General features: G+C 51.0%; 1 protein-coding gene across 1 annotated transcript in view; it reads right to left on the bottom strand.

Moving 5' to 3' along the window:
* Nucleotides 1-20,770, bottom strand: part of CDH22 (cadherin 22) — a 135,162-nt gene that overhangs the window by 73,421 nt on the left and 40,971 nt on the right. Inside the window, exon 2 of the mRNA XM_015148909.3 lies at nt 3,897-4,552. Within this exon, the coding sequence (XP_015004395.2) occupies nt 3,897-4,154 (258 nt within the window). The 5' untranslated portion in view covers nt 4,155-4,552. The remainder of the gene's footprint in view (nt 1-3,896; nt 4,553-20,770) is intronic.

Below are 20,770 nucleotides of genomic sequence, written 5' to 3' on the forward strand. Positions count from 1 at the left end.
TTACAAGGTGAGACTTAACAATAATAAAAGTGAATACTTACTGAGCACGTGCCAGGACCCAGTAAGTATTCTAGGTTCTTGATAAGTACTAACTCATTGACTCTCCAAGGCCAGCCTTTGAGCTGGGTCCTAGTAATAGCCTCACTTAACAGATAAGGAAACTGAGGCACAGAGAGGGTGAATACAGTCAGCCCTCTGTATCCATGGGTTCCACATCAGTGAATGCAACCGACCAAGGATCAAAAACATTCAGAAACAAAATTGGGTCTGTACTGAATATGTACAGACGTTTTTCTTGTCCTTCTTTAACAATATAGTATAACAACTATTTGCATAGTATTTACACTGTATTAGGTATTATCAATACTCTAGAGATGATTTAAAGTATATGGGAGGATGTGCATAGGTTATGTGCAAATGCTCTGCTATTTTATATTGGGTTTTGGTATTCATGGGAGGTCCTGGAACCAATCCCCCATTGAGAGATACCGAGGGACAACTGTAAAGTGCCCAAAGTCAGGAAGATCACAAGCAACCGAGCTAGGAATTGAGCCCAGGCAGTACAGCTCCAGGTGGCCCTTTAACCACACACAATGCCACCTCTCATAAGAAAGTGCACATAGGGCAAATATTTGCAAAGAGATGAAACCTCTTCCTCCCTGGATGGAGTGCTTTTCTGGAGATGGCCTTGAGAGTAAGAGAGCAGGGCAGGGGCTCTGGGTGAAGGTGATAGAGGAGGAGGGTGACAAGTCCCAACAGTAGTGGCAATTGTGGAGAGAGGCTGCTGGGGGAAACAGAAAGGGCCCTGGGCCCAGCACAGTGCTTGACTCCTGGCAGCTGCTTAATATGAAGCTCTTGAAGTGAGCATGGAGGTTGTGTTAGGAGACCTAGCTTCTTGGGTTGGTTCTGCAGCTATGTTGCTGTGTAGCCTTGGCGTGATCTTCTCTGCCTCTGGGCCTCAGTTTCCCCTCCTTCTAATGAAGGGAGCTACAGGGCCCTCCCCTGCTTATAGACTGTGGTTCCATGAGATGGGGGTGGGGTCAGTTCATGCTGTTGAGGTGATAAAGGCTAGGTAGGGGCAGATGAAAGCGTGAGTCAGAAGCTGGTTTTCTCATCTTTTCAGGATGTGGGTGGCTGGGGAGGCTTTTGCAGAGCCCCAGCTGCTGGGCGGACAGCAGGGCTAAAGTGCCTCAGATGACCACCTCCTCTGATATTTAGGCAGATGCATCAGTCCTTTCCTGTGTCTCTGGGGTTTTCCTGGACCAAAGGCCTTTTCCCAGGTCTGAGAGTCTCAGAGGGGTCTGGAAAATCAGGCTGGGATTGGCCTTTTCTCTTTCTCTGTTGGGGGCTTAAAAGCTTCAGCTCAGGGGGCCGGGCGCGGTGGCTCACGCCTGTACTCCCAGCACTTTGTGAGGCCGAGGCAGGTGGATCACTTGAGGTCAGGAGTTCAAGGCCAGACTGGCCAACATGGTGAAGCCTCATCTCTACTAAAAATACAAACGTTAGCTGGGCATGGTGTAATCCCAGCTACTTGGGAAGCTGAGGCAGGAGAATCGCTTGAACCCGGCCGTGGAGGTTGCTGTGAACTGAGATCGTGTCACTGCACTCCAGCCTGGGCAACAGAGCAAGTTTCTGTCTCAAAAACAAAAACAAAAATGAAACCACCACCGCCACCACCAGCAACAAACACTTTTACTCACACAGATTCAAGTCCTGGCCATGCCACTCACCCATGACTATGACTTTGCCCTCTGTTACTTCGGTTTCTTTACCTACCAAAGGGAATGATGATTTCCACCTTGCAGTTTAAGGGTTAAGTACTTTATATGGGAATAATAAAAAACAGCAACAACAAACAAGCCGCAGGCTGAACACTTTATGTGCTCTGTTTTCTTCTTTAATCTTCAGCAACCTTAGGAAGCCGGCTCTCTGAGCCCCCATTTTTACAGATGAAGAGACTGAGTGTTGGGGCGGCAAAGGAACTTGTTCAAGGTCACACAGTGAAAGGGTTGGCAGAACCAGGCCTCACACTCAGATTTGTCTGCCTCCAAAGCCTTCATTCTTAGAGATTTCACCTTTGGCTACTACCTATCATATAGCAGCCTTGGTCACTCCATCCCCAGCCCTCACCCCATTCTACCAGCGCCACCATCTCCCACACCTGACTGGGAGTCAGGAGTCCTAAGCTCTGCCACTAGGTTGCTGGATGATCTTGAGAAGGCCTTGAACCTATCTGAGCTCTGTCTGTCAAATCCTTGCTCAGCTTAATTCATAGGAATCATTCATTCATTCATTCATTCAGCCACATGTATGGAGGGGAAAGTAGCTTTGGGCCAGGGATTACTGTGTCTAGACCAGAGAAAATCTGAACTTCCTGCAAGGCAAACCCAAAGGTTTACATCTAGACTTTCCTTCTCTCCTTGTCAAGGATCCTGATCTCTGAGCCTCAGAACTGCCTCCCAGTTCCCAGACTCATTTAAGCACACAGGAAGTTCTGGAGTCGTCTCTGCCCACCCACATTGCTGACCAAGACTTCCTGGAAAGCTAATTGGCCTTAACAAAAGCCAGATAGTGTCCCGGGCCACCACTCCACTTTCATGCCCTACAATCACCCTCCACTTCAACACCTCAACTGCTAACAAGGCTCTGAGCAAACCAGCTATCCAAATCTTTGCCTCCAAATCTTTGCATAGGTTACGTCCTCTTTCCCACCAGCCTGATGAACTCCTACACCTACGTCAAAACCCAGTTCAGGTGTTTTCTCTTCCATGAAGAGACATGACAAAATATACTATTTAATGATTGCCTACTCAGTGCCCAGTGCTGACTCGTGAAGCTTTTTATGCACCAGGGTGCCTCTGCCACTCTGGGGATCCCCAAACTGGCAGAGGCTGAATCTCACTCGCCTTTTCTCCCCAGCATCACACCCGGGCCCCACAAGGGGCTCAGGAATCGAATGGATGAATAAAAGTCCTTCTCAGCTTCTTATACTTCTGTGGCACAGATCTTCAGCCAGATTTACCAGCATTTACTCAGAGAGTTTGAGAAAGTAGTTTCATTCATTCATTCATTCATTCATTCATTCACTTAATAAACCGTTTGCAAGCAATGTCTGTGCTAGGCACCGGGGATTTCATGGCCAGCAAAACAAACATGGTCTAATAGGAAAGACACACATTAATTGCACAATCAAACAAACACATGCATAATTAAAGTGTTATGAAGGAAAGATGCTGGGACCTCAAGGGGGATGTGACAGCAGATCTGTCCTAGTCTGGTGTGGGCAGGAAGGGTTTCTCTGAGAAAGTGGACTTGGAGCTGTAGTGTGAGTGTAAGGTCATCCGTGAAGGAGCAGGAAAGAGCAGTTTAGCGGGAGAAACAACTTAGGCAAAGGGGCAGTGGCAGGAGTGTGCATGGGGCATTGACTGACTTTCAGAACAGCAACAGAAGGGCAGTGAGGCTGAAACTCAGAGAGTGTGGCGGGAGATGAGGCTGGAGGAGGAGCCAGATCTTTGTAATCAATGGATAGATGGATAGAATTTAGGCTAGACCCCAAGTGCATAGGGAGCCGCTGAAGAATTTTAAGCAGAGTGGCTAGAGTATGTAGAGTAGAGAGGACCGGATTTGCAAACTCGTTCCTAAATCCCGCATGCATCTAGCTACAGGATGGGCTGGGATTGCCTGCTGGGCTCTCTCTAAGATGAGGGGGAGGAGAGGAGGCCATGGGGCAGAGTGGGAGTGGGGCTCTGGACTCCCTTATCAGTCTTTGGCCAGGGAGCAGAAGGAGGCACATGAAAAGTGGATTTAAAAGGAAAGGTGAACTAGGGTTTCTTGTATCTACCAGTGGGTGTCCTCAGGGTCCTGGGATCTGGAGTTGGAGTGGGGCCCCACTTTACCTTGCCCACGTACAGGGGCTCCGTGCCCGTGTACTCCTCCACCACGAAGAACTGGTTCCACACCCAGCCGCGTTTGACGCGGCCGGCTCCCAGCGCGCCGTCCTGCCGAGCTCCGGGCGCCGACGGCGCGGGCGTGCCCGCTGCCCACAGGCGCCCCAGCAGCGTCGGCGGCGGCGGCAGCAGCAGCAGCAACAGCAGTAGCGCGGGGGACAGCGCGGCTCCCGCCCGGAGCCCCCTACCTTCGGGCCTCGGCCTCATGCTTGGCCTGCGCGGGGCCGGGGCCCAGGAGCATGGACGGGAGGCACCAGGGCGCCGCTGCTCCGTCGCACAACGATGCGGCGCCGTGTCACATGGTGGCCTCAGCGCGGCCGCCGGGATGTCGCCCCCGACGGGGCACCCGGACAGGCCCGCGGCCCTGAACGCCGCCCAGCCTCGGGGGTGCCCGGCTGGAGGGGGAGGGGGCGCGGCCGCATCCGGGGCATGGACAGCCCCCGGGGTCCCCGCCCGCGCCCCCCTCGCCGCGTCGCGTGCGGATCACCAGGCAGCGCCTGGACAGCTCCAGAGTCGGGGAAGCGCCATGGTTCCTGCGCAGAGAGGATGCGGGTTGAGGCCGGCAGATCCTGCCAGGATTAGGGGCCTTCCCCTTCCATCAGGAGCTGCAAGAGAAACAAGAAAACATCAGATGGGGCTTCTGTGTAGTGGGGTGGGCAAGTTGAGTCTATCTTTCCTCTTGTAAGTACTAACTAAACACCTTCTGTATGCTGGTACTGTGCAGGGTGGGACAGGCACCATAGCGACTCACAGTCCCCTCTTCTTGGAGCCCATAGTCTAGTAGGCACCCTCTCCCGCACACTGCAGCCTCTCCTTTCACCTGGCATCAGACGCCCCTGCTCTCCCAACCTCCTGCGCCTTTCTCACAGCCCCTCCCCAGCTCAGCCTTCATGCCCACACAAGCAGAGACCCTAGTAGGTGGCGCCCCTGACCTGGCTGACGATGTCTCCAACCCTACTCAGCCCCCAGAAATCCCCCACCCCAGGTGCTTCTAGATGACATCTTCAAGAGCCCCCAAGACCCAGGCCTCCTCGGTGCACAGAAGTCCAGCACCCAGCCCACTACCCAATACGCCTGCCTTCCTATCCATCGCGGCACAGACAGGTCATTCCATCTGAAACAAGCACCAAAGGAAGGCCCTCTGATGTGCTCCTACCCCCACACCAGCTTCTAGGGATAGAGCACCTGAGTCCCAGAGGGCCTGGCTTGGAGACACCCCCAGTGACTCCAGGCAGGGTCACAACCCCTCTGAGGTTGCCTCTGGTACCTCCACATTCCCCCAGAAAACATTTCTTTCCCACAGTCCCAGAGACACCTTTCCTCCCCACTCCTGGGCCAGCCTGCCGTCCCCAGATCCATCCATCTCTCCTCCCCTCTCTCCATCAGATCCTGCTTTCAGCAGGAAAGGATCTGAGGGACTAACGCCTACTCAAGCCATAATGATGAATAATGGCTTAATGTGGGTGTTTACAGGGGACAGTGATGCTGCTTAATGGAGGAATTTCAGGCCCAGAGAGGAGTGCATGGAGGTGAGGGGCTCAATCCTCACTTGTTCTTCCCCTGAGTCCAGTTCAGCTCAGTGCAACAGCTCAGTTCCACCAAGCTTCAACTTTATGCCAGGTTAGGCCGGTTGCCAGGGGCAAGGTAAATAAGCTCACAGTTTAGTGGGGTGGAAGGTGAAACCCTTCTTAAAACAACCTAAATGTCAGGTGGCATGTGATCAGGGCTATAAAAGTGTCTGTGTGTGGACAACCTGAGACCTGTGGGGCTCAGGGAAGGGACTGAGCTCGGGTGTTTGGAAAGGGAAGGTAGGCGGGAGACAATCAGGGCTACTTCTTGGAGGAGGTGGCATCTGAGCAGATGGGAAGAAAAGGTGGGCATTTCAGGCAGAGGAGCGTGCATGATGGCTGAGTGGTCTGGCCAGTATGGGGAGTTAGATTGTGAACAGGGGTGTGTGTTTGGGCAGATCGTGTGTAGCAGGGTCAGGGTCGGGGGCTGACCTGGCCCTAGCCAGATCTTCCTGAGAACAAAGGAAGTGGCCTGACTCTAGTGAGGAAGAAATGCAGACCACCTTCTTTTTTTGTTTTTGTTTTTGTGTTTTTTTTTTTTTTGAGACGGAGTCTCGCTCTGTCGCCCAGGCTGAAGTGCGGTGGCCGGATCTCAGCTCACTGCAAGCTCTGCCTCCCGGGTTCACGCCATTCTCCTGCCTCAGCCTCCCGAGTAGCTGGGACTACAGATGCCCGCCACCTTGCCCGGCTAGTTTTTTGTATTTTTTAGTAGAGACGGGGTTTCACCGTGTTAGCCAGGATGGTCTCGATCTCCTGACCTCATGATCCACCCGTGGCCTCCCAAAGTGCTGGGATTACAGGCTTGAGCCACCGCGCCCGGCCGCAGACCACCTTCTTTAACCCAGCATCACAGTGGGCAATGCCCATCCCTTTAACTCATGGGAATCACAACTCTGAAAGTTGTCTTATGCCTATTTTGCAGATGCCTAATTCCCCAGTGCTTTTTTCTAGCATCTGCGCCAGAAAATCTTTATGGAAGGAGTTTCAGGGTGGGGAGTCATTGCTGGAAAGTGAGGGTGATAGTGAGGGGGTTAAACTGTAGTTCTGGGCTGTGACAGTGGGAAAACGTCCACACTCCATAGGTAGGAATGGAGGGAGGGGTCTGGAACATGCTGTTCCCTCTTTCCCTATAGGCCCAGCCTGAACTCATGGGGTCAGGAGGACCCATGATCCTGCTGTGAACATACCCTGCCTGGGTATAGAATGACTTCTATGGACCTGGGCACCAGGCTCCCCAACCCTGACAGCTCTGCTCTGCAAGCCCTGCTCTGTGCTGCCGCCTCCAGGGATCTGGCTTTGATTCCCCACATTACGACCTGGGCTGGTTGTAATGAGGCTGGAGTTGTGGGTGAGGAGGAGGTGCCGCTCCAAAGTCTTCATTTCCTGGAGCGTAAGGTTTCCCTGCGTGCACCATGGGAACTCTTCCCCCAACTCCAACAAGCAGCTCCAGGGCCCATCACAGCCCTGTAGGGATGCAGAGGAGGGGAGAGGCTGAAGGGAGAGAGAATTTGGAGGGAGGCTGCTGCCACTTCTGGAGAGGGCTGTGGAGGTCGATGGAGCGGCATGTCAAGGGGAGATCTGCCAGTGTTTGCAGGCACCCAGCTGTTGCTCTCCTTCCCTCCTTTCCTTTATTTCTTTGTTTCTAACACCTTTTACAAGGATGGGAGGCTCTGAGATTCATTCAGTCACCAAACATGAGGGTCTGCTACAAGCAGGGAGACAGAACAGCGTTTTATCTTTTCACTCATTCATTTATCGAACATACGTTAACAATCGCTTTCTGTTTAAGACAGCAAGATGCAATCAGTTATTCAGCGATCTATCAGCAAAGAGATGCTTTTCTTCTGGTTATTCCTTCACTCTTTCCACATATATTTACCAGCCCTTCTCTAATGCCAGTCCGTGTACTAGGCACTGGGGACATAGCAATAAAAAAATGAAGTACTGGCCGAGAGTGGTGGCTTGAGCCTGTAATCCCAGCATGTTGGGAGGCTGAGGCAGGTGGATCACTTTAGGTCAGGAGTTCGAGACCAGCCAGGTCAGCATGGTGAAACCCCATCTCTACTAAAAATACAAAAATTAGCCAGGCATGGTGGTGGGCATCTGTAATCCCAGCTACTCGGGAGGCTCAGACAGGAAATTCGCTTGAACCTGGGAGGTGGAGGTTGTAGTGAGCCAAGACCGCGCCACTGCCCTCCAGCTTGGGCGACAAAGTGAAACTCCATCTCAAAAAAAAAAAAAAAAAAAAAAAAAAAAAAAAGAAGTCCTAGCCTTTGTGGAACCGACCTTCTGGTGGGGGACACAGATAATAGAGGAATTAATCTACAGTATAATTTCAGGGAGTGGTAAACATTGAGAAGAAAAGTAAAGAAGGAGGAAGTGGAGAGAGAATGATGGAAGGAATGGAGTGAGTGCGTTGTTAAAGATACGATATCAGGAGGGAGGGCCTCTCAGAGGAGGTGGCATTGGGCCAAGTCTGGAAGGATAAGAAGGAGCTGTGCACAAAATAGTTCCACACAGACGGAACAGCCTGTGCAAAGGTCCAGAGGGTGGAATGAGCTGAGATGGCATTTGCAGCTAAAGTGCAGGACGCATCTGGACATGTGGAGTTTGGGGTGTTGGGGAGGAGAAGGCACTCTTGGTAGAAGAGCTGTCCAAGGCAAAGGCCTGGAGTCAGATCCCCACTTTATATATTTTTTAAATTGTATTTATTTATTTTTGAGACGGAATTTCTTTCTGTCACCCAGGCTGGAGTGCAGTGGCGTGATTTCGGCTCACTGCAACCTCTGCCTCCCCGGCTCAAGCAATTCTCCTGCCTCAGCCTCCCAAGTAGCTGGGATTACAGGTGCATGCCACCACACCTGGCTAATTTTTTAATTTTTAGTAGAGATGGGGTTTCACAGGCTGTTCTTGAACTCCTGACCTCAGGTGATCCACCCACCTCGGCCTCCCAAAGTGCTGGGATTACAGGTGTGAGCCACCGTGCCTGGCCAAGATCCCCACTTTAGAGAGGGGGAAAGTAGAGCCCAGGAGGACTCTATCAAGCCTACTTCGTGACAAAGCGGTGCCTCGAACCTGGCACTTGGACTCCCCAGGCATAAAGCATCTCCGGGGAATGGGAAAAAATGCACCTCTAGGTGACTGCAACCCAGTGACGGAGTCACCACTGGCAGGGCAAGCCTGCCCCCACTCGTGAGGGCACAGTCTGCACTATTGTTTGAGGGTGGAGCCCTGGCCCTCCCATCCTCACCTCTCCCTCCCGCTCCTGGCCCTTCATACCTCAGCCTACAGGTCCTCCCTCAGGCATCTTGGCTAGGTGCCCTGGCAGCCTGCCAACTCTTCACTGCTCTGCACAGCCCTGCTAGGGCTGCCACAGACATGTCGGCCTCCTCCCTCCCTTCCTCCCTTCCTCCTTTTCTTGCTCCAGCTGCTTTTCCTGAGTGGATGGTGACTACAGGACCCTGTCCTGGCATTCAAAGTCGGTCCAGGGAGGCAGCTGTGGAGTCCTGCAGCCGCATTCAGCCCTCCTGGGAACCCCTCCCATGAGACCTGGGGCATGTTGGTGGCCTTCCCTGGTCCTCAGGTCTCAGCCTACTGCACAGAGCTGTTTAATCCCAAATGAAATGAAAAACTGAGCCCAGGCCTGGCTCAATTAATTTTGGCTCTGCCTGTCCACACTTCAGCCTCACCTCCTATAATCTGTCCGTCTGCCCAGGGGTCTACATATATGCCTATGGCTTCTATGTGCATGCGAACATGTGTCTGCAGTCACTTACGTGACTGAGTGTGCATGAGGATTTAATGTACATTCCTTCATTTCACAAATATTTATGAGTTTCCACTCTGTGTTGTTCTAGGCACAGCAAAAAGAAACAGGTACAGTCCTTGCCAGGTGGGGACACGGACAATAAACAAATAACGTGTCCGACAATGGCAAGTGCAGTGGAGAAAGCAAAGCAGAGTAAGGGGCAGGAAGTTCTGGGGATGGTGGGATTTGCTGTTTATCCATCTGTCATCATTATTACAAATGATCATTTATGCAGGGTAGCCAGGGAAGGCCTTGTCATTAAGATGAGATTTGAACAGAGATCTGAAGTGAGGGACAGAGGGCTTGTGCACAAAACTGGGAGAAGAGGGTTTCAAGCTGAGGCAACAGCAAGTACAAAGACCCTGAGGTCAGCAGCACGTGTCTAGTGGGAAGGAGGAACGTGAGGGGGTCCCGTGTTGCTGAAGTGGAGTGAGTGCAGGGGAAGCAGCAGCCGATGAGGTCAGAGAGGGTGGAGGTGTAGTCAGAGCCTACAGGCTCTCTTGGGTTTTTACTGTGAGTGAGATGAGACCCCTAAGAGGGTTTGGGCAGAGGAGTGACATGATCTGACTTATGTTTTAAAAGATCATTCCGGGCTGGGTGCAGTGGTTCATGCCTGTAATCTTAGCACTTTGGGAGGCTGAGACAGGAAGATTCCTTGAGGCCAGGGGTTCAAGAGCAGCCTGGGCAACGTATCAAGATCCTGTCTCTACAAAAAACTATTAAAAATATTAGCCAGGAAAGGTGGCATGTGCCTGTAGTCTCAGCTACTTGGGAGACTGAGGCAGAAGTATTGCTTGAGCCCAGGAGTTCAAGGCTGCCATGAGCTGTGATCACACCACTAACACTCCAGCCTGGGCGACAGAGTGAGACTCTGTCTCTAAAAGAAAAAAGAAAAGAAAAAAAAAGTCCAGGCACGGTGGCTCATACCTGTAATCTTAGCACTTTGGAAGGCTGAGGCAGCTGGATCATTTGAGCCCAGAAGTTTGAGACAGCCTGGACAACATGGCAAAACCCTGTCTCTAAAAAAAAAAAAAAAAAAAAAAAGAAAAATTAGCTGGGTGTGCTGGCATGTGCCTGTAGTCCCAGCTACTCAAGAGTCTGAGGTGGAAGGATCACCTGAGCCTGGGGAAGTCAAGGCTGCAATGAGACATGATCACGCCAGCCTGGGTGACAATGAGGCCTTGTCTCAAGAAAAAAAAAAAAAAAATCACGCTGGCTGGCTATTGCGTTAAGATAGGCAGATGCTGGGGTTGGGAGGGGCCTATGGGAATATTTCAATAATCCGGCAGAGGACTAGTCAGGGGCTTTGATCAAAGGGGAGCAGTGGAGATGCTGGGCCGCAGAATATGTTGATGGGTCAGAAATGGGGTTCATGGGAAGACAGCAACTGAGTGTGGCCATGCCCTCAGCCTGGGTAGAGGCAATGATGGTGTTTCCTTTCATTCAGAGTTGAAGACGGCAGGAAGAGCAGATTTGGGGGTGGTCAGGAACTGACTTTGTTGTGTTACAATCAGTTTTTGGACAGGTTACACCCCAAATCTCTGTTAGGCATAAAGCAGAGATGCAGAGCAGGCTTCTGTGCCTATGGCCAGGAGTTCAGGGGTGAGGTCCTGCTGCAGGTAGCAATTTGGGAATTTGAGTGGCATGTAAAGTTGAGACTGGGTGAGAACACCAGGGAGTGACTGTTGATGGAGAAGAGATCTGGGGACTAAATGCTGGGGGACCACAGCTATAGTGATCCAGGAAATGAGGAGGAAACAGCAAGAGACTGACAGAGAGAAGGGGAGGGAAAGGGAGACATTCTGGGAGCCAACAGAAGAAAGTGCTATAGGGAGGGAGTGGTGAACTGTGCCGAATGCTGCCATTGCAGGGTGAGCGTCTGTCCAACTGTGCCTGGGACAGCTCCACGGCATAACTGTTAACAATGTCCCCCAGTTGGGATGATAAATCATGTGATCCTACTGACAGGTCAGATGTGGACTTTGACTTAACCATTGGAGTTAGTGGGGCGGAGGTCATTAGTGACCTTGCTGGCAGCGATCTGGTGGAGTGGTAGGTGCACACGCTTGACTGGAACAGGTTCAAGAGAACCGGGAGGAGGGAAGGTGGGGACATGTGTGGGTGGGTGACGGCCCCTCTTGGGATTTGGGAAGGTTCATTTGCCTGCCCCTGCCCCCCAACCTCATCCCAGTAGAGATGGCTCAAGACAGAGGCTCAGGACACAAATCAGCATACACGTAATGCAACCAGGGCAGCTTCAGCTGTGTGGGGAGGGCCAGAAGAGCCCCCTTCCCCCTGCATCCCCTCCTGTACTCTTCCCATCTCTCCTGCCACAGGGCCCAGCCAGACAGGTGAGTCTCTGTCCTTGCCCAGGCTCCCGTGACTTGGCAGATCCTCGCTGCTCCTGCCTTGGGCTGGGTTCCTCTAGCGGGTATGGGAAGAGGAGAGCAGCCCCAACCCTGGGTGTGCTCCCTGTCTCCCAGCTCCCCAACAGCCTCGGGGAGAGTCCCACAGCTCCAGTCTCTGGCAGTCACCGAGTACCTGCTGTGCTCTGGGTCCTGTCGAGGCTCTGTCACTCTGGGGGACACACAGAGGAGGCAGGCACGATGCGAGAAATATTAACGACTTGAGGCAGCATAGACATCAACCACCCTGACTGCAGGGTCCCAGGGGCCAAGGAGAGGGCAGGTCCAGGAGATCCCTGTGGTAGGGGCTAGAATGACAGGGTCAGGTGGTCTTCAGGGGGTTTGGAACAGCGTCTATTTACCAATAGTGATGAAGCATTTCCATACACATTACAGCCACACTACGTGTACTTGACTCTTAGCCCTGGAAATAGGCCAGATGTGATCCCTGCTCTCAAGGCAGTCACAGCCTACGGTAGAGACGTCCATTCCTTAATTCATTCATTCCACAAACTCTTACGGAACATTCCCTAGTGAGACAGACAGACCGTTAGGTACTCTTGGGATGATGGAAACCTAGAGGCATAATTCTCCCAAAGAGCTCACCATCTAGAGGGTGGCAACAGCCATTCAGCATTTACAGTATACCTCACGTGTACCATTTTCTCATTTATCCTTTCAATGAACACTTATTGAACTACAGGGTACCAGATTCTGTGCTGGGTCCTTGGCAAGTTTCACAAAGGAGCCTTAACAGGTTTGTGGCCAAGTTACCAGATTCCAATGAGAGAAATCACCGGCAGTTGCTCATTTATCAGGGAACTAAAATCTAGTGAAGACCTACTATGTGCCACATCACGTGTAAGTGCTCTGCAAATTAAATGCACGTGCTCAAAGATGAGCAGGAGAGACCAATATTTTTTTAAACCCAAACAAAAAAATCCCACAACAAAAAATAAAACCACGAAAATGGAAAGTATAGAAAACTCATGCACAGATGTGAAGGCTCAGAGGAAGAGCTCCTATCTCCTTGGGTAACCATGGAGGGCTGCCTGGACGAGGGGGGCATTGGAGCTGATCCTTGAAAGGTGAAGAGGATTTGGACACAGGGAGATGAAGTAGGAAATTACCAGAAGAACGAGCATGAGCAGAGGAAAGCTAGGACATGAATGGGATACAGTGAATAGTGTAGTCTGGCTGGGTTTTATGGTGTATAAAAAGAGTAGTGATTGGTACCAAAGTTATCAAAAGAAAAAAGAACAAAAATGAAATGAGAAAAAAAGAGTTATGGGAAATACAAAAGACATGGCTGGCTGCAAACAGCCAATTCATCCCTCATCCTTCTTTCTTGTTTCAATTTCATTTCAATATTTGCCCTCAGCTCGGCCATGTGCTCAGTCCCTCCTCTGTTAATAGTAACTAGTCTAAACCAATAGGACCCAGACCCCTCTCCCCACCAGCAATTGATTTAGAAAGTATTATGTGACACAATTCTGGTCAGTGAAATATAAAAGTATATCTTCTGTGGGCTTCTGGGAAATTTTTATTATTCTTAAAAAAGAGATGCCTTAAGGAGGACCTTTTTGTTTTCTGCATGTGGAAATAGGTGATGGCTGGTGCAATAGCAGCCACTTTTGGATGATGCAGGGAACCACACCAAGAGGCCAAAGAGGCCTACTAAGAAAATACAGAACAATCTGTGTCCTTGAAGATGTTTTTGAACTACTGAATTAAGCCACCCGGGGTCTTGAATCCACTTCCAGCCTCCACTTCCTCCAGACTCTCTTTCTCTTTTCCCTGAACTCCCTCAGGCCTGTCTGGCTGTGTCTCCCTTTGGGGCTTGCTGTCAGCTGCAATGGCAAACTTCCGAAAGACAAAGACCACTCCTACTCCTCTTCCATGCCTTTCCCCATTCCCACACACATACCTGGCAGAGCTAAGCACAGAACTGGGGCCTGGGAGGGAGTCAGGAGAGGCTTGCTCCAGACAGACTTCAGAGGCTGGTCGGGTGATATGACTTTCCCTGTCACTGGGGAGTTGCCAGCTGTGGGCATCACTGCTGCTGCCTGTACTTCCGGAGTCTGGTTGGATGGCCAGCATGTCCTTTCTTGATTTCTCAATGCCCTGGCGTCGTCACTGCCAAGGCTGTATGACTGCCAGCTTGGTGGCTCCAGGCTCTCCCTTGTCATCTGTCTTTCCCCCTGGGGACAGGGGAAGGTATTCTTATCCTACTTGTCATGGGATTTGTGTCCTCTCACTCTGCCAAGACCAAGAAGAGGGGCTGCACAGAGCAACCCCCAGACAGAACAAAGTAGAACAGATTTTGTGGTGCTGCCTGGGGCTTTGGCACCCCTGCCTCCTCCCCCAAATTCCTGATAATCTCTTAACATTCAGGGGACCTAAGACCACGAGATCCAAAGTCAGACCACAGTTTGAGTTCCAGTTCCATTATTTTACTCTATGTGTGACCTTGGTAATTTGCTTCATTTCTCTGAGTCTCAGTTTTCTCATTTGAAGAATGGGGATAATAGTACTTACCTCCCAGGGCCAACGTAAGGAGTAAGCGAGATGAGGCATGTGAAGGAATCTGTGGTGTTTGGCAATAAATGTTAGTGAATGTCGTCAGAATGACTAGTGTTGTTATTACTATTTCTGGTCCCTGGACAAATACTACTGGACCCTATTATGCACAAAGTATCCTGGCCAGGTAAGGAGAGTTTAGAGAACTTCATCCTCTCAGCCATTTATTTATTCACTCACGTATTTATTTAACAACTGTGCTAATCAGGCCTATAGTGCAGCCTGAGTCAAGAAGAGTGAAGAGTTGCACAGGGTGTGGGCGTTGCCTCCTGCTCCAGCACCAGACTCAGGCTGGGGGAAAGGGTAGTTCAGGAAGAGGCAGCTCATTCATCTGTTCATTCCTTCACTCACTCACTCCTCCCAACACACCTGGCTTGTATATGGCCTCTCTCCACGCCTGCCTGGCTTCCAGGGCTGCCAGTGGGAGCGGTGCCTGACAGTCTGGCTCCTGTCTGCCCCCACTGAGTCCCAAGGGCACTGTGCCTGCTGGATCCTGAGCCCAGAGCTCTCTGTGCTTGGCTGCCGTCTTCTCCCTGGGGGAAAATTATTTCTACCAGCTCAGTGCTCTCCTTTTGGGCCAGAATAGCTCCTGGTGTAATGCAGGAGCTACTGAGGCATGGAGGGGTGCTGGGAAGATCCACTTTGTCTCTGCTCACCTCTCAATGCCTCCTACCCCAAGGTACAAGGCACGATGGAGCCACAAATGAAGGAGGCAAACAGTTATTGCCTCAGCGTGCCTGCAATTCACATGAGCATGTGTGAGGCTGAACACACCCATGCATGTGCATCACTGATGTGTGCAGGGGCAGCATGCACATGTACCACATCCCAGCACCAAGGACAGCTCCCTGCACACACTAGGTGCTCAGTAAGTGTGGAGCGAGAGACTAAATGGGGGTCTGCTCTTCGTGTGCTGAGCCCAAGGGCTATTTCTGGGGCCTGTGAGTGATGCACGTGTAGTGTTTGGATGGAGGGTGTTTGCATCTCTGAGTGTATTTGTGTGGGGGGGAGGGGGGTGGTGGAGTGGGAGCAGGATATCCCAAAGTTTCTGGGCTTGGTAGCTGAACATCACCCAGGGAGGCAAAGGTGGAAGGTCAGGGGAGAGGAGATGATCAGAGCTGGGGTCTTATGCACCCCATATACACGGTCACCTCATCTGCAAAGGCTGACCCGGGGCCCCCAGTCTTGCCCCCTGCCCCAGGCTATATGCCGAACACGCTGCCGCACACGTCTTCATGAAGCCCAACTCAGTCTGGATGGTTCTCCTGTTCCAAACCTTCCTTGCTGCCTTTCCCCTTTAAGATAAAGCCCAGACTCAGGCCTAGCATTCATTCATTACTGTTTAGAGTAACGAAGGTTTTTCATGCTCAATGACTCCACACACAGCCTTTTGAGGTGGATATTGTTATTTGCTTCCATTTTTCAGATAAGGAAACTGAGACACAAAGAGTTTATGTGATGGGCCCAAGGTCACACCACTGCTATGTTGTGGAGTCTGGATTTGAACTCCAATCTGCCAGCTCCAAAGCCTGTACCTTTACCCACTACCCACGTGGCCCACTCAATGCTCTGCCTGATTGGGACCTGCCTACTCTACATCTTGCCTCTGCCTCTTTTCTCCCTGGGCAGATGGAACCACCTGCTGTTCATGACATTCATGCCTCTGGGCCTTTGCTCCTGCTGTCACCTCTGCCAACAATGCCCCTCTCCCTTGCTGTCCCACATCCAGCTCTGACTCAACGTTCGGCTCCCAGCCCCACTGCCCTCTCCTCCATGCGGTCTCTCAGCCTCCTCCCCCGACCCTGGAGAGCTCACACTTATCTGAGCCTGTGTCTCAGAATCAGGCTTTTCTTTGTCCTGGCCTCAGCACTCTGCCCACTGGCTGTGGATGCTTCATTATTGCTCTCTGTCCTCCAGCTCACACTTCAGTGCTGTGCTCAGAGTTTGCACTACTGAATGTGTGAGTGAATCCATGAAGGGCTGTGTGGATGGATGGATGAATGGAAGAACACACGGTGGGGTTGCCTGGTTACTGCTGCACCCCATCCCTCAGACTGCTCTTCTATGCTTGTTCCACTTACGGATTCATCAAATATTTATTGAGCACCTACTATGTGCCAGGCTAAGGATGCAGCAGTTAGAAAGTCAGACAAAGTCCCTGTCCCCATGGCCTTCCATTCTGTGTGTGTGTGTGTGTGTGTGTGCGCGCACGCGCATGTGTGTGTGTGTGTGTGTGGAGATACATTTATTCGTCCAACAACCTCACAAATAAATGCACAATTACCAACTGTGCCAAGATCTGCAAAGAGAAAGTACAAGGAACCCCCACATTTATAGGGGACACTACCTCATTTGGGATGGGTGGGGCAAGTTAGGGAACAGTTCCCTGAGAAGGGGTGTTTTAGCTGAAACCCAAAAGATGAGTGAGATGTACTGAGGCACAGGTGGCAGAATGTGCAGAGCCATATTTAGGGGACTGAAAGGCCACAGGCAAAGCAGAGTGTAAGGGAAGAGGCTGGGGAAACAGCTGAGGACGGGCCTGGAGGAGTTGAGATTTTGACTCAACCAGAAGGCACTGAAGAGCTTTTGGCAGAGGAGATGTGTTCAAGGTTGTGTTTTAAAAGAGGTCACCGTGCTTGCTGCTGGAAGAACAACTGCGGATGTACAAGGCTGGAAGTGGGGGACTCATGAGAAGGTGGTGGCAGCGTCTGAGGAAGAGGGTGGTGGTGGCCCGGACCAGGGAGGCCGGCGTGGGTTGGAGAAAAGGTGACAGACTTGGAATATTTAGGAAGCGAAATGGACCAGAGTTGGTGATGAATCAGACGTAGTAGACGAGGGAGGGAGAGACATCAAGAGTGACTCCCCGGATTTTATTTTTGTTTTAGCTGACATTTATTGATCACCTACTAAGAGCCAGGCACTGTTCTGGCACTTTATACGCATTAACTTATTTATTCCTCACAATAACCCCATAAAGTCAGTTATCATTATCCCCTTCACAATCTCATTTCACTCCATCAGAAAGCTAGGCAATGGGACACAGTGGGATGTGTCCCAAGCTTTGTTCCTTTGGGGAACAACCTTGGCAGATCAAAGGCACAGGGAAGGAAGAAAGAGAGGCCAGTTGCATACATTGAGCTGATTCTGAGTCAGTAAGAATAATGATAGATAACATTTATAGCGCTTTTACTATGTGCCAGGCACGGTGCCATCCAATTAGCTAATAATAAGAGGTAACACTTAGTTCCATGCAGAGCACTTTGTATCAATGATCTGATTGAATCCTCACAATAGCTCTCTTTAAAATTTCTATTACAGAAGCAGGAGCAGTGGCTCAGAGAGGTTGAGGGACTTGCCCAAGGTCACACAGCTAGTTAGTGGAGGATCTGGAATTCAAACAGGCACTGGCTGTGGGAGGAAAATGAGGATGGGGCAGGAGGTGCTCAGTGGCTGCTGGAAAGGACAGGCCTGCATTTGGCTCTCAGCATGAACCATGTCCTTCCCCCAAGCTACTTGAGGTGACTTAACCCAGGCCTGCATCCCTCTTTATCCCTGACCTCCCGTGCAAATTATGAACATGTATGAGTGTGCACACACACACACACCGTGCACACACACACACTGTACCCACACACACACTGTGTGCACACACACACACCGTGCGCACACACACACACAGAGTGCACACACACACCGTGCACACACACACCATGCACACACCGTGCGCGCACACACACACCGTGCACACACACACCATGCACACACACACCGTGTACACACACACATACTGTGCGCACACACACATCGTGCACACACACACCGTGCACACACACACCGCACACACACACACCATGCACACACGCACTGTGTGCACACACACACAGTGCACACACACGCACTGTGTGCACACACACACACCGTGTACACATGCAGACTCCTTGGCTAGTACTGCTCGCCTGCCCAGTGGCAACCTGTTGGGACCCTCCACTGCAGGTGCCCCTGGCCTGCACCTGTCTCCCTGCCCCGCCCCCGCCCTGCCCGCGTGCCGGTGCCGCAGGCAGAGCTGCGCTGTACATCATGTTGACAGTAGAAATTACATCCCGAGCTGCTGTTTTACACCGCGCCCTGTCAGAACTCACCGCAGCCCAGTGATCAGGACAAATTGAATACCATCCTGGCCGTGTCAATATTTATTCCATTTTACAAACGCGTCCGGATGGGGGCAGGGCCCTGCCGTGGTGCCAGCCAAGCAGAGTCCCAGGAGGCCCTTCTCCCTCCAAACCGCCTCCTCCTTGCTCTTTCCCCCTCTTCCTCCTCCTCTTTCTCTACTTCTCATAATCAGTTAAAATTGTAAAATTCAGCCTTGATAATGAAAGCTGCACAAATCATAAACGCATAGTTTAACGAAAAGTCATAAAATGAACCCATGAATCCACACTTTGAGCAAAATACTGAAAATAGTCCCCTCCTCAGAAGCTCCTATTGTGTGTCCCTTCTTGACCATAACCCACTGGTTCCTTCTGTCCTGGCTTCTATGATGACTAGTTCCTTGCATTTCCTTGTTGTCTCCCGACTATGCATTTCTGACCATCTTAGTTTAGTCTTGCTTGTTTTTGAGCTTGTATGTCATACTGAACGGTCTTTTGCATCTTGCTTCTTTTTCTCAGCTTTATGTTTGTGAGATTTGTCTTTGTTCTTGTATGTGTTCCTTTTCACTGCTGCATAGTACTCCATTGCATGAATACACCGTGACTTAGAAATCCATTCATCCATTCTCCTTTTTTTTTCTTCTTTCCCCTTTTCTCCCACTTTTCCTTCCCTTCCACCTTCTTCTCTTCTTCTTCCTACTTCTTTTCCTGTTCCACCTCCTGGTTGCCTGACCACTGTTATTCTCTTGTTCCGTCTGCTATATCTGGGGTCTATGCACACATTCACACAGATGCACAGAAACATACACACACACACACACACACATACACACACACACACTCTTGATCTCAGCTCCTCCATCCTACTGAATTATTGGAGGCCCAGAAGAACCCTCTGGGTCTCTCTCTCTCTCCCTACCCAGATTTTGGGTATGTGGCTCCAGCCAGAGGGAGGCTCTCCATGGACCTGAGTCTATTAAAGTTTAGTTTATCTGTTGCGGAGGATTCCTGGGGCAGAGACTGGGGAAATGCTACAGCAGGGTCCTTTGTCCTCACACATCCTGCCTCTACTCTAGCAGCCTTGGGGAGAAGGCCTCTCTTCCCACTCTCACCCACTCTGGGCTGGGGTGGGAACTGACGTGGCCCCAAGTGACCTTGTGGCTGTCTGTAGGATGCACAGCTGTGTGGGGAGAGAGGACTGGAACCTGGGCCATTCAGGGATCAAGCCTCAACCTCAGCTCTGCTCAATGAAGGTCTCGCAAAGCAACCACCCTATGCCTGGCATTGTGTCTCACCAAGGCAGAGAAGGACCTGCAGGCTGGTGCGGGGCGGGGAGGCGGGGCTCCTAGGAGCCATTACAGAGCAGCTTTGGAGACCCCAGGTGCACGTGTGACACATTTCATCCCAGTCTCTCTTAGTCCCTTCTCTGTCTTGGAGCTGCTTTGATGATGCACATATTCGGGATAGTTAATTTTTATTGCAACCTGAGCAGATGACATTAAAGAGCCTGTCCCTTTGTGGCACAGGAGAAAGCTCTCTAGGCCGGAAGGCAAGTGGAGTAGGTTGGAGCTTGGCTTTGATCCCAAAACACTGGGTGACCTTGGGCAAGTCCCTGCCCTCGCTAGACTTCTGTACAATGGAAGGTCAAACTGCAGTTCTCAGGGCTCATCAGAGGACTAGGGTCATGCTGGTGTATAACAAGGTGGGGCTTGTTCAAAATCACATTCCCAGGCCTCTGGAGCCTCTGATTCAGTAAGGATAATAATAGTACTAACAGGAATGTCTATAGGGTGCTTTTTTTTTTTTTTTTTTTTTTTTTTTTGCCATTTTCCACATGTTCTAATAGGGCGCTTTCTATGTGCCAGAGACCGTGACTTTGATGAGCAAAAAGAAGAGGCTGTACTTTTTGACCACTCTGCTAAGCACCCTCCATGGGTTACCTTGCTTCATCTGTGCCACATCTGTTTTATTATAATTGTTATGTTACAGATGAAGAAACCGGGTCACAGAGAGGTAAAGCCACTTGTCCAAGATTACAGCCAGAAAGTGGGAGAAGCCAGGACTTGAACTAGGAAAGTCTGGTGCCAGAGCCTGTCCTCGGTCTGGGATAGCTTGTAGCAGATTCTGATGTTGGCCTGAGATCCTCTGGAGCAGGTGGTCAGCAAGTTGTGGAACAGAGATGAAGCATTGTACACTAACTGTGTGCCCAGCCACAAGCCAACTGCTTCATGTTTTCACAGTGATTCAACAAGGTATGTGTGAAGGGCTCATTCCCACACACAACCAGTGCGAGCTCTTATCGTTATTATTTTAG

The sequence above is a fragment of the Macaca mulatta genome, chromosome 10 (assembly GCF_049350105.2).
Source record: "Macaca mulatta isolate MMU2019108-1 chromosome 10, T2T-MMU8v2.0, whole genome shotgun sequence".
In the NCBI taxonomy this organism is placed as follows: domain Eukaryota; kingdom Metazoa; phylum Chordata; class Mammalia; order Primates; family Cercopithecidae; genus Macaca; species Macaca mulatta.